Source organism: Tenrec ecaudatus, chromosome 11 (assembly GCF_050624435.1).
Source record: "Tenrec ecaudatus isolate mTenEca1 chromosome 11, mTenEca1.hap1, whole genome shotgun sequence".
Classification (NCBI taxonomy): domain Eukaryota; kingdom Metazoa; phylum Chordata; class Mammalia; order Afrosoricida; family Tenrecidae; genus Tenrec; species Tenrec ecaudatus.
Window position 1 is genome coordinate 21,920,518 of NC_134540.1, and position 13,969 is coordinate 21,934,486.

General features: G+C 46.4%; 1 protein-coding gene across 4 annotated transcripts in view; it reads left to right on the forward strand.

The window, feature by feature from the left end:
* KLF12 (KLF transcription factor 12) overlaps window positions 1-13,969 on the forward strand; it is a 519,184-nt gene that overhangs the window by 373,083 nt on the left and 132,132 nt on the right. For all 4 annotated transcript variants that reach the window (XM_075562976.1, XM_075562978.1, XM_075562975.1 and 1 more), the window contains one exon: window positions 8,356-8,491. In XM_075562976.1, coding sequence (XP_075419091.1) covers window positions 8,356-8,491 — 136 coding nt within the window. The remainder of the gene's footprint in view (window positions 1-8,355; window positions 8,492-13,969) is intronic.

A 13,969-nucleotide genomic window follows, 5' to 3' on the forward strand; every position in this document is an offset into this window, starting at 1 on the left:
GTTGTCACCGTACAATGCACAACACGGAGAGTCAAGCACATGCTTTGTTTACTCCTGGTTTGTTCGTTTTCCCTCACCTTTGGAGTGCTAGCAAAATGAGCCAGTGAGAGATAACCTCGACCAGGAGCAAGGAAGCGGATAGTGGGGCATTATCAATGACATGCTTCATGCTTCGAGTTCTGAGTCTAAATCGGCAACTGTATACTCAAACACCACGAGGTGGGAAAAAGAAGAAAATAAGCCAGGGCAGATTTTAGAAACATTCATCTTCATGCCACTGATGACTCCCACGTGGGCATTCTGGCCCGGGATGTTCCCTGACCTCTAGGCACAGATAGGCAGGATGTTCCTTGTTAAATGGCCTGTCAGATATTGCCACTCTTCTACTCAAGGCCCTTCAATGGCTTCCCTTCCCACCAGCTTCCAAAGCCCTCCTGGTCTGTCCACCCTGTGTCTGAGGGCTCTGCTCAGACCCTGGGTTCTTTGTAGGTCTCCAGGGAGCCTTGGTGGAGCAGTGGTTAAGGTTTCTGGGTTGGTCTTAAACCAGCTCTTCCACAGGAGAAAGGCTTGCAGTCTATTCCCATAAAGATTACAGCCTCTGAATCATAAGGGACACTTCAATACCATCTTATAGGGTTTTCTGTGAGCTGAACTCCACCCAATGGGATGGGTTTGGTAGTTTTTCTTGTGGGTTGATTTCCTTCTGTAAGTCAGAGAAATACACTCCCACCTCAGAGCCTCTGTAGTTGTGGTTGGCATTGCCTGGAATGCCCTTCCCTGACTCCGTTCTTGTTCCAATGTCATGTTCTCCCTAAGGGCCTCCATGGCTACTCTGGAAAGTCTGGCTGTGCCTCTCCACCAAACCGAAGACCAACCAAACCACCACCACAACACAAACCACTGCCATCCAGTCCATTCTGACTCACAGCGACCCTGTAGAAAGAACAGAACTGCACCGTAGGATTTTTACAGGAGCCGGCAGCCTCGTCTTCCTGCCATGGAGCTGCGGGTGGGATTGAACTGCAGACTTTGTGGTTTACAGCCCCACATTGAGCACGCTGTACCACCAGGGCACCTATCCTACCCATCATCCCGCTGTTTTTTTCGCCGAGGCACTCATCCAGCTCTTGTTCGTATCTATTATTTTATGATATGTCTCCCTCTAGTGTGGAATCAGGGAGTCGTCTCCGCCTTACCCCTGGTCTGTTCTAGCAACCAGGTAAGGTGCTCATGCCCCTACAGGTGTTTGGTAAATGCTGTTAGCTGAATACACAAATGGATATTCTTCTGGTCAAGGGAAATAATAGTTTTGTACAGTATTCAATGTATACCCTGCCTCTCTGGTGTTCCTTTCAAGTGGCCCTGGTTGCATAGGATTTAAACATAAACTGCTCACTGAAAGGTCGTCAGTTCAAACCCAACAGTCATTCCAGGCTAGAAAGATGCGCTCACCTGCTTCCAAAAAGTTTAACAGTCTTACAACTTCTGTAGCGCCCTCTCTCTGTTGAGTGGAGAAGCTGCGAGTTGGGGTCTACTTTGCCTACAGGTGTGCTCACTGGGATCTTCATGTCCATCTGTTTGGCAAGAAAACTGCCTGGTTTGACTGGCTCAGGAAATGATGAGGAATTTCGACACCATGTTATCTGATAATGAAGGGCACTAACAAGTTTACTAATTGTTGGAATGAAACATTGTGGTAATTGACCCTGAAGGGCTAAACAGGGGACTAAATGGCTTGCATAAATTCTCCAGGGCATTCCTGATAACAGCAGAGGCAGGAAGCTCGCATGTGTCCGACTAGAACTGTCTACCATCGGGAGTGGAGGGGCTGCTTTGTCAGAAGCAGGTCTCCAGACCCTTCGGTCAAGAGCCTGTGGCTTTAATGGCCACTCCTCGGAGTTCAGCCCGGGACTTTGATTCCCAGCCGCACCTGAACTTGGAGGTCCTCCTCCGAGAGGCATTCCTACAGAGTGTTGGAAGAAGACTTTCCTACTCCAAGATTTTTTTCCTTCCATGTCCCAATGTACCCCAACCCCTCTCCCTACCCCGACATTTTCTTCCCTTCCCCATTTCTGTACACCCCCCACAGACACACACACACCACCACCCCCACCCCCACTGTTCTTTCTAAGACAAGTCTCTTGGAAGTCAAGGTTTCTCTAAATGGGAAGCTCTTCAGCCTTGGCAGGGGGGACAATTAAGGCATCTGCAGGTAGCCTGCAGCCTGTCACCAGCTGAAAGAGGAGAAGAGGAAGCCTGTCAGTGCTGCCACCAGCGGCCCGCCCAGCTGCCTCTCAGCCCTTCCATCCTGGTTGCGCCCCTCGCCCCGCAGCTCCATGCGTCTGAGTCTTTGGAAGACCGTGCTAGGCTGCATGGTGGAATGTCTGCCCATGGACTGCTGTCCTGTACACACTTCACGAGGTGACTTATGGGAAAATGCCATTTCCTCTGCGTGTAGTTATAGGGTCCCTGTCGGCACAGTGGTTAAAGTATTTGGCTGTTGACCACAAGGTTGGTGGTTTGAGACCAGCAGCCTCTCTGAGGGAGAAAGAACCTGCTTCCCGGAAAAGGAAGACTTCCTGTCTTGGAAACCCCCTGTGGCAGTTCTGCTCCATCCTTTCTGGGTCACCAGGGGTCAGAATGGAGTTGATCTCAGGAGGCCTGGTTCTTTCGGTTTGAGGGTCTCTGGTTTGGCCTGACTTGAAGGCACACAACCGCAGGCTGGTGTCAGGGGGTTGGCGGGGGGGGTGGGGGGTGGGGGGAGGGTGAAAGAAGGTGCTGCCACTCTGTCAGTCCGCATGTTAACGGCCAATACATAGACAGCCCAGTGGCAACAGGAGCATAGGAACGACAGCTGTACGTGCCCTTGTACCCACCCCGTGAGCTTATGAGATGCCGAATCTTGTGAGGTGCCGAATCTGCAGAATGGTGAAGGACTGAGTCACCTCACACCCACTGCCGCCGAGTGGATTCTGATCCGCCGAGAGCCCATGTAGCGCTTCAGCCACTGCCCGTCTTGCTGGGCCGTGATGACGTCACCTTTCTTCCACAGAGAGGCTAGTGGGTTTGAACCAAGGACCTGGTACCCACATCACTGCCAGCACCACCAGGGCTCCTTCTTATAACCCCAAACACGTGGGAATGCATTTTTGAACATTCTGGATTGAACTGTAAATACTGCAGCATCGTCCTGTGGCCTTGGTTTTGCTTCCCTTGTGTGTCAGCATCCTAGTTATGCTTGGGAGTGTGCGGCTGCACGGGAGGGGATAGCGAGGGATGGGGGACTGTGATTGTAGCAGTCAGTTGGCCACATCAGCATCGCTAGGCACGTTCCGCAAGGAGCGGGGAGAGGGATGTGGTGTGCTGATTATTCCATGGAACAAATCACCCCAAATAATGGCATTTTATTACCACATCATTCTATGGGTTCAGCAAATGGGGGGGGGGGCAGATCAGCCCAGAAAGCCTCACGCTGGTCGCACCTGCTGACACTGAGAGTGAATTCGTGGAGGAGGTCTGCTCTAACCGAGCAGACACCGGTGACTTATTCTATCACCATTTGGGCGACTCGAGGTCTGAAATCCGGGGGGAAATCCTTCCTTGTGTCTTTCAGCTTCTGGAGGTTCCTTATCCTTCCCTGGCTTATAAGTGCCGCCTCTCCCTCTAGTCTGTACTTCCGCCTTCAACTGTCTGTCTTTCCTCAGTGTTTCTTTCTGTGTCTCTACTCCTCACTCATAGGGACCATAGTCATTGGATTAAGACAAACTATCACATGGCATCATAGGAACCTGACAGCATCTCCAAAGACACTATAGCCGAAGGTCACAGGTGCTGAGGGTTAGTAGCACTTCAGTGGGGACACAATTCAGTGGCCACAGTCATCTGGCAGGTGAATTACACCTCTAAAATGACTCACTCCCATGGAGTACCATTGGGTTGGCTGGTTTCTGATAAGTTTTCCCAGACTTCTTTGTGTGGTGACCAGGTTCTAAATCCAGCAAAGAGAGGAGTGGGGGAACCCATGTGCAAGTGTTTTCTCTGCCTCCATCTGCATCGCATTTGCTGATGTTCGAAATCATCTTATGCCATCCAGACCGGGCATTGCTGGGAGAGGGAATGGGTACCTGGGGGCGTGATTCCTGAGACCTAACAGTCATAGTCTGCCACTGCTGTGTAAAGGGGAAGAGGTTCGGCTTCCAGGGTTGGGGTTCTGACATGACCCTCCTGGGGGTTCTGTCACCAGGAAGGAGGCCCACAGTGTTGGAGAAGCATCCCCAGCTTAGAGAAGTGCCGCTGGGGCTTCAGCCGCAGCAAGGAGCTGGGTTCACCCAAACAGTCTGGTCCCCCTTTTCACTTAGGAAAAAAACCAGAAACTCATTGCCTTCCAGTCTATGCCAACACACAGTGAGCCTGTAGGACAGGACAGGACAGAACTACCTATGTGCGTTTCAGAGACTATAGTTCCTTACAGGTCTAGACAGCCCCATCTCGTTTCCTACAGAGTGGCTGGTGGTTTCAAACTGATGACCTTGCAGTCAGCAACCCATCTCACAGCCACTATGACACCAGACTTCCTCCTTCCTTTTCACTTAAGAAGGATACAATTTCAAGTGTGCTCTCCAAGGGAAGGAGATAAGCTACTGGCTCTGGTGCCAAGGTCACATTTGCATTGCCTGGGCTTGGATGTCCCAGAGAAGCAGCCCTTCCTAAATGGGCTGAGAAACTCAAAGACGAATAGAGGTTAACCAGGGTAAATGTCCCTCTCCCACATTTCATAAAAATAGAGCTGAATTATGCAAGAATGTAGATAGGCTAATCATCTGACCTAATCAGCAATGCAGATTTTAAACAGCCTTTCTAATTACTTCCTCAGCTTGGCTGAAGGTATGGGTAAAAAGAGTTTCCCAGCATGATGGTAGCAGATGCATCTCATAATATTTATTGAAAATATTGGAAAGAAATCCTCAATTATGATGTTGCTGAGAAGTATATCGGAGGAAGAGATCCCATAGTTAACATATTTTAAACTTTGATAAAGATATAAACATGACACAGCCTTTAGACGATCATATAACGACGTTCACACCAATTATTGAGGCTCTAGGAGAGCCAGACTTGCATCGCAGATCCAGATTGGGTTTTGGTTAACTGCCGAAACCCTCCTCGGGTGTCATGTTATTTACCCCTGGCAGCTCTCAGCACTTTGGGCACAAAGAAGCCACTGGAATATTTTCTGTTCGTTGCTAACTTGGTGTCTCAGCCAAAGGGTTTCGTGTGTGATGCCTGAACTCTTCGAAGGTTAAGATTGTCGACAATGACACGTGCATCTAATGCTACACGAGAAGGGACTTGGAGACTGAAGAGATGTGAGCCTCGTTTTCTCGGCTGGATTTGAGGAGTTAGGAGCAAGTGTTTAGTGAATCACATGCTAACTGCAGAGTCCAAAAAGGAACAGGCTGTGAATTCCTGGCTGACATGCCTGCGTCACCGCTGGGCCCTACCTTCTGTCTGTGAATGTCTCGATATTTTTCAAGAACATTCCTCCTCTTAAAATAGAAATTAGCTTACTAATCCAATTACTATTGCCTGCGACCAAAATACATCTTAAATGACCCTGGAATAATTGAATACGTCAGCCAAACCAAAAACAAACAAACACTGCCATGGAGTCGATGCCGACTCAGGGTGATCCTGGAGGACAGTGGCTAGAACTGTCTCTGAGTTTCCAGGACTGTAACTGCTTAGCGAAAGCCCGTCTTTCTCCTGCAGAGCAGCTGGTCACTTCGAACTGCTGACCTTATGGCTCACAGCCCAGCGCATGGCCAGCTGCCGCCATGCTTCCAGCGCACTCTGTTAGTCTCGTGATGGGGGAGCTGGTTACTCGCGCTATCAAGAGTCTCACCAACACCCCAGTTCTGCAGAGTCTTCTCTAGCGATCGGATGGAAAACACGCCCATCTCTCTGCCCACCATCTGTGGCACACAGAACCCGCTCGGGAACAAGAAGGTCTTGTTCCTCGGTGAAGCCTGCCCTTTTGAGGAGGGGGTGCTGTGCTTGAGGAAGTCCTGAGCGCAGAGCCGGATGAAAATTTTTTTTTAATTTAATGGCAAGAAAATAGAGGCAGGCCATGTATTTTGCTATGGTTTCATGTCATCGTTAGTGACTTTGAGTCCTGGGCAATTACACAGTGGCAGGTTATCGGTGACACACTTTGGCCAAGCTCATCAATCTCTTGATCAAGGTTTCTGGACCTTGCCTTCTATTTGACGCGGGGGCCACTGATGCCTCTGTTGTAGGAGTGTGTCCTAGGCTTGGTGGGTGTTTAGCAGCGTCTCTATTCCTTCCTCACTGGATGCCCAGAGCTGTGACGTGTATCCCAGGAGTTGTGACAGCCAGCGTATCTCCACACATTGTCAAGTAGCTCTTGGGCTTCAAATCAACTGTTTGTTTGTTTGTTTGTTTTAAGCTTAGTGGAGTTCTTTTCTGTCTGATTCAGTCAACATTCACTAAGTCTATCCGATGCCCAAAGCTCCTATTGATAACGGTCACACCTGTTGTAGGTGTGCGTCCTTTCCGAATCCTCGTGACCTTACTATGTTGAACAGGCTGAAACTGTGCCCAGTCCCTGGGCCATCCTGACCATGGAGCTCAATGTTGGCCGCCACGGGGCCGTCCAGCTCGTTGAGGGTCTTCTCCTTTTTCGCTGTCCCTCTACGTTACCAGCAGGATGTCCTTCTCCAGGGTCTGGTCGCTCATGTCCAAAGTACATGAGATGAAGTCTAGCCATCCTTACCTCTAGGAGCATTTTGGTTGTATATCTTTCAAGACAGATTTGTTTGTTCTTTCAGTATTCCTGGTACTTTCCAGATTCCTCACCAGCACCCTACTTCAAATGGAGCAATTGCCCTTCAGACCTAGTAGCATATACTTGATTCAGTTGATAACGAATCCTTCTCACCAAAGTTTCGTTTGAAATATGATAGAACTGTGTATGTTTTGTATGTATTGCTTTCCCAGGTAGCAACATAAGAAATTGCCCTGGTGTGAGTTCAAGGGAAAACAAGGTGCCTTGTCATGTCCAGGTGGTTTCACCAAACATAGGACATATAATAAGAGGAAATGATTTGAGGGACACCAGGAATGGAATTTTAGGTGGATCCAAGCAAACGTGCATTTTGCTTTCCTTTGCACGCAGGGCCGGTTCTGGAAATTGCACGCAGGCAGGTTTGAGGCATGGCAATCTGGCTGGAGTCAGTGGGGCTGAAGCCAGGTGGTTCCACTGCATGTGCATCTCAAGGGCTCCGCCCTTCTAGACAGTGTGATTATGTGAAGTGTTGCTGGAGCGAGATGCTGGGCAGTGCCTGCTAAAGCCAATCATTCAGAGGAGGAAGAGGAAGTGAACTCTCCCTTTTAAAAAAGGTGTGGTCCCCCATTCAATGTTGATGGAAATCCTCTCATTTGGAAGGATTGTTTGGCCCAGGTCAGCAGGGCTCAGAAGAGCAGGCTTTCTTGCTCTGGCAAGTTCCCCTTGGGAGGAGACTCATAGCTGTCTAGAAATGAAATCCCAATGAAGCTGAAGAGCATGTTCTAGTACCAATAGACATATTTAAATGCTCCTATTCCTGTGCTCCGTGGACCTCCAGCGGTGTAGTGATTAAGCGTTGGGCTGTGAACCACAGGTCCCCAGTTCAAAACCACCAGTCACACTCCACACGGGAAAGAGGCTGGACTTCCCACTCCTGGAAAGAGTGGCAGTCTCGGAGACTCCCAGGGTGTCTGTGAGTCGGCACTGCTGCTTGGCAGTGAGTTTTGAGTTTGGGGAGTGCCCCTGTGGCCCAGTCTGTACTAACAGCACCGATGAACTGCATGTCAGTGCTTCATAGACACTACACACTGAAAAGTACCTCCTTCTGCCTCAAGGTCCTCTAAGTCTTATTCTTCGTTAGACCTATGATGAGAGCGATTTGCAAATAACACTGCTTCCCCCTTCCAGGGAAAATGCTAATGAATGAGGTGCTGTCTGAACTCGGGCACTGGGACCACGGAGGAGGGCAAGGCAGCGGATTGAGCCAGTAATTCATACCTGCAGCGCAGGCTGCTGACCGCTCAGGAGTTGGGGCTGTTGTGGTCCTTACAGTTTCTCTTGTGTATTATACACTGAGCCTCTTTGGAACGGCTGTCGATCACGTGAAGGGGGGGAAGAGAACAGCAATAGGTGCATGACACTCTTAGCTCTCGCTGAGGCGTCCACGCAATGCACGCGAGAGACGTCCCACGCTCAGATGTGTGGGTCCGGGGCCTGGTTGACTTCGTGCACGCTGATGTTAATTCATTATATATGCCTTTTCTCCCCAGCACAAATGGACCCTCGAAGCCTATCTCCCAGACAAAGTAAAAGTGACAGTGATGACGATGACCTGCCAAATGTGACCTTAGATAGCGTTAATGAAACTGGATCTACGGCCCTTTCCATAGCCAGAGCAGTGCAAGAGTAAGTATCACCTCCTCAGGATGCACTAAGAGTTGCCAAGGTCTTCGATGGATAATGGAGACAGCATTATCCTCTCCTGTTCCCCACCATGTCACCATGCACGCCAGCGTCTTTCCGTGGGGCCCCAGCTCGTTGGGAGCGTGCAAGGGAGAGACTGGCGTGCTCTAAGTAGTTGAAAATGGGTGTGTTCATTAGAAGACAGACCTTTCTGTGTATCTTTGCTAATATCTCTTTTATCCTACTTCTTAACACTGGGGTGGTTGTGGTGGGGGGTGTTCTTTGGAGTGTTAATATCCAGTGGTCATTACTGTGATTTGTACATAACAGAAAATGGAAAGAAAATATAGTCCTATCTTGTTCTGATAGAACATGAAAGAATAGATCTTTTGAAAATTATAATTTGCAAGGTAATGTGTTAGTATTCTGAAAACTGAGAAGTGTGCATACTTTTTAAGAGCTCTTGTCTCTCACCTCTTACGTGGACCATGGGTTGTATTTTAACCCCTGTGTACTAAAAATGGCTAGTTCCTATCATTGTCAACTCCATATTTCTAGAGTCTAACCATGTTTTCTTCTCTAAAATAATTTTTTTAAGCATAACCTTAAAAAAGGAGGACACTTAGAGTAACCATGTCACTGCTGACACACATGTTCATTAAATTGGTGCAGTAGGGTCTTGGTCCCTGCCCATAGGATAAGTCTTTTTCCCCATGTATTATTAAATACTTACCATGCATTACACCTTGAAGCTAAATAATAATATACTTATTTGGGCAGCCTTTTATAATGCACAGTGCACAATCTAATATGAATACAAGGGTAAGTAAAACTGAATACGCGAATGTTCAAAATAATTGCTACCAGAATCTCAGTTCGTAAACTCATGGATTTTGTTCCCATCAAAGTGTGTTGGAGCTTGTCTCTTTTGATCAAGGATTGGCTGGCCCTAGCCCAGTTCCCAGAACAAAGTGCCGTGGAGTCAGTCATTAGCCACTCGAGGTGGCATGGTCGCGCACACGGCCACCATGAGTTTCCAAGGCTGTAATTCTTACCCGGGGTAGAAAGTCTCACCTTCCTCCTGCGAACCTTGCTGCTAACAGCCCAGCGTGCCTTCTGCTCCCATGACAGTGCCAAGGGCTGACGATGATGCTTGGCATATAATGCCCCACCCCCACCCCAAGGGGTGGGCAACTAAATGTGGGTGAGGGAGATAGCGGATGTTGTAAGATATGAAAATAGTGATCCTTTATCAGGGGTTCATGAGGGTGTGGGAGGGAAGGGAAAAAGAGGAGCTAATACCAAGGACTCAAGCAGAAGGAAAATGTTTTGGAAACGATGTTGGAAATGTATGTACAAATGTGTTTGATACAACTGATGTATGGGTTGTTATAAGAGTTGTAAGAGCCCCAATAAAATGATTTTGTTAATAAAAAAAGCCCAGTCAAAACAGTGGCTCTTGAGCAAATCGCTGGGCTAGCGAAATTCCAGACCGAGTTCAGCAAGGAAGGCTGTGGTGACTCGGTTTTACAATTCCAAAGTAATGCTCCTGATAGATTTTCCATGGAGATTATTAGGAAGAAAAAGTTTAAGAAAATGGAAAACTGCCCTGGTGATAAAAGACCAGGAAAGTTCCGCTGAGGATTCTCACTGCCCTCCACCCCCCCCCCTTAACCCACCCCCAATCAGAAAGGTAGCCAAGGATTGTACTCCAAGACTTTCATTAAGAAACGTTATCCCCACCCCCGCCCTTACTGCCCTGATCTTGCTACTTCAGACTTCTTTTTGTTCCCAAAGGACAAAGAACCTTTGAACTGAATGCGATTTGGGCTCCTCCGGGACGGTGAGACGTCCACGTTGACGTGGTGTAACTCAGAGAGCATAGAACGCTTCTGATGGAGAGATGGAAACAGCTCCATCAGGAATCTAGGGACCTGGGCGTGGGATGTGTTGAGAAACCAGCCCATCACATCTTCTTGTGGCTATTTCATACAGGTTTCTAGCAATTTTACTTAACTGTTTTGTAATATAGATCAACGGCTGTATATGTTTACATTATGTGTGCATTTACTATACACACAGCAAAGGACATGAAGAAACAGGATACAAGGATTCTGGGGCGGGGGGGAATCGGAGCTAGAAATATATGGCTTTGGATCCACAATCAGGCTTTTATTAACTGCATGACTTCTATCAACTTATTTAGCCATGCTGAGGTGCTTCTTTAACAGTAGACCAAAATAAAAATACCTTATAGACTATTGTGCTGATTTGGCAAGGCTACATGGTAACAAGTAATTGGTATGTGCCAGAATTGAAAAGCGTGGAAGGCGTGCAGCTTCTGATGAAGTTGGCATCACCGCCAGTCGTAAGGGGAACAGGGCACCAGTAGAAGCACTGTAACAGCTAGGAAATGTGAATGGGGCAAGTTTCACGATTCTCATTTTACAAATGAAGGCAGAATCAGAGATGGTGAATGGCCCATCCAAGATTACATAAGAAATGATATTAAGACATAAATTTAGGATTTTAAAATCCAGTGTTTCTCCTAAGAGTACACATTGTCAATAGTATCTTTCCATTTGAATACACATTTTTAAGAATTAACTTCCCACTCACATTTTCTTAAGTAACTGCTGGTAGCAGTTTATTCTTTTCTGAACACATGGTAGCTTGAGCCAGGATCGGCAGGGGAGTTCGGCTATGGACATTGTGTTGAAAGTGGCCGCAGGCTAAGTTCCCTCAACTCGATTGTTGTGATCCGCCCAACGTCCCAGGTTTAGGAGCTGCATCTCAAAAGCTTAGAGTTCCATTTTTTCATCTTTGAAGCCAGGTGAGGCTGAGTTTCCATTTTAGGATGACTTTGATGTTCCATTTAATATTTTTTCAATAGCATTTCTCCAATAATATAACATGGTTTTTCTGTGTATTTAGTGGCATGGATTTGTTTCCTTTATTCAATATGTGACATTTGGAACTGCGATTAGCAAGATCTAAATGATGCTTATTCCACCTAAGGTGTTGTGTGTCTGGGTAGAGTAGAGAAACAAATTCATAGAAACTCATATGTGCGTACAAAAGAGCTTTATACAGACAAGCAATGGAATATTGAGAAAACATCCAGCCCAGTTCAGATCAAGTCCATCAGTCCAATATTAGCCCATATATCTGAGAATAATCCATAAAGTCCTCTTCAGACTCATGCAGCACATACAATGATGCCGAACACAGCAAGATCACAAGCCAGTGGGTTAAAAGTCTTGTAGGTCCAGTGACAGTGGAAGCATCTCAGCACTGGCGTGGGTCTCCACATGGCTTCTTCAGCTCCAGGGCTCTAGTGTAGCTCCATGTGTTTTGTCAGAAGGAATGTCTCACAGGGAGTGAACATGTATCCTGCCTCCAGCAAGCTATTTATCTCCTTAGCACCTCAAAATGAGGTGATCAAGCTGCGGCCTGATTGACAGGCTAAACTTTACCCCTTCACTCTTTAGTCTCAAATTGACAACAGATTATGTAACTACCACAGGTGTATATATCAAATGGTACACACTACCTCCTTCAATATATCGATTCGATGCTTTTAATATTAAGAGGTGATAATGTACCTCTTAGGGTGGAGCAATTTAAGAGCACCCTCAGAAAGTGGGGCACCTCTTGAAATACTGTCTCTTGTTTGCTCTCTGTGCACATGGTCAGGCCTCACTGTTTTATCGAAGTGTGCATACTTTATTACTATTACAGAATTTGCATGTGTATCTTAGTAAATGCCAGATCCATTATTTGTGTCAATGTTTTCATTAAATAATTAGTAAGGAATACACTGAACAGTCATTTGGGAAGCTTTAAAATACCCCGGGACTAGCAATAGTTGATTAACTGTCCTTCATGGTGTGTGTGTGTGTGTGTGTGTGTGTGTGTGTGTGTAGATGCTGGAATTGCTAAGATGCTATTAGATGAAGGCTATGGCTAAAGAATATTCTGCAGAAATATCTACACTCTAGGTGTATTTCAAAAGTTAACGAGTTGAGTATGGTTTATTGTGGGACCTGTAATACATAATTTATATTTAAATATAAATATATCTCTCTTTATAGAAACTCTATACCTAGGCTTATATACTTAACTTTCGGTGTATTCAATTGTGAGCCTGTTTTTCCTCCTCTTTTCTTAGGTCTCTGAGTCGATCACTGTTTCACTGGGAATTGTTCTTTCTTCTTCTTTCTCCCCTGGCATTTAGAGGCTCTCTGGGACCTCAATATCTCTGCCCCCACCCAGAAACCTCAGCAATTCCACAGCAAAAACTCAGTGTAATCTTGGCAGTAAAATAGTGCATTGAGCCATATATCTGATGAAAATATCATACCCAAAATATCACTCAATCCTAAAACAATCAAAGGATTGAATAGGCACTTCAACAACGAGGGTGCCAGGATGTGGGTGAAGATGCTCGAAGAGGGATGAGTTATGAAAATCACAATAGAATCCTATTTAAGAATAATCAATGCAAAGCATAATAACAAAGGTTGGTGAAGATGTAGGGAAATTGGAAGCTGTACTGGAAGAGATGAAAATGATACAGCTTTTATAGGAGTCAGTGGGGCAGCTCCTTAAAAATAATATTAATAATAGTAATGATCCTGCCAGGAGACCCAGTGTATCTCCTCCATCTCAAAAGGTACCTGAAACACTTGCAGCAGAGACTCAAGCATAGACTGAATCACCAAGTTCATTGAGATGTTATTCATAGAGTCCAAAGGTGGAATCCACCTCCAGGCTCATCAGCATGTGAATGGATAGTCAAAATGTGGCCCCAAGGCCTTGGAATACTGCTTTGCCAGTTGGAGAAAGGAACTCTTGATAAAAGATGCTACAGTATGGATGGAGCTTGAAGACACTGTGCTGCATGAGATATGTCAACCTCAAAAGGACAAATACCATATGACTTCCCCTCTGTGAACAGCAAGAAAAGTCAGATAGATGGGGACAAAGCTTTGGAGTGGCTACCAGGAGTGGGAGGAAGCGGGATAGAAAATACCAAATTGATGAAGGGTAGGTTTGTACTACTAATTATAATTGATATCAATAAGTAAATACCATTTAAACTTGAACTGGCAAAAGTTTTGTAATAAACACAATTCTAACACCAACACCCCTCAAAAAAGGAAAGAAAAAGAAAACTAATCATCCTGCTTATATACAAGGATTCCGGTTTCTTGATTGGGGAAATTTCAGGTCATGGTTCTCTGGGCCATCCCAGTTAATTGATTCAGTCAGATGCTTCGAGTCTCTTTTCTTCATGCCAGTTCAATGTACAGTGCCTGTTTGGCAGCTAGCTATCAAAACCAAACTGGCAGAAGCCCTGCTATCAGATGGCCCTATAGGACAGCATAGAACTGTTCCACAGACTTTCCAAGATTGTACATCTAAAGAAATAGCATCTGACTTCTTCTAGCTTCGCTAGGGAGAAGAAGTAGCCAATTC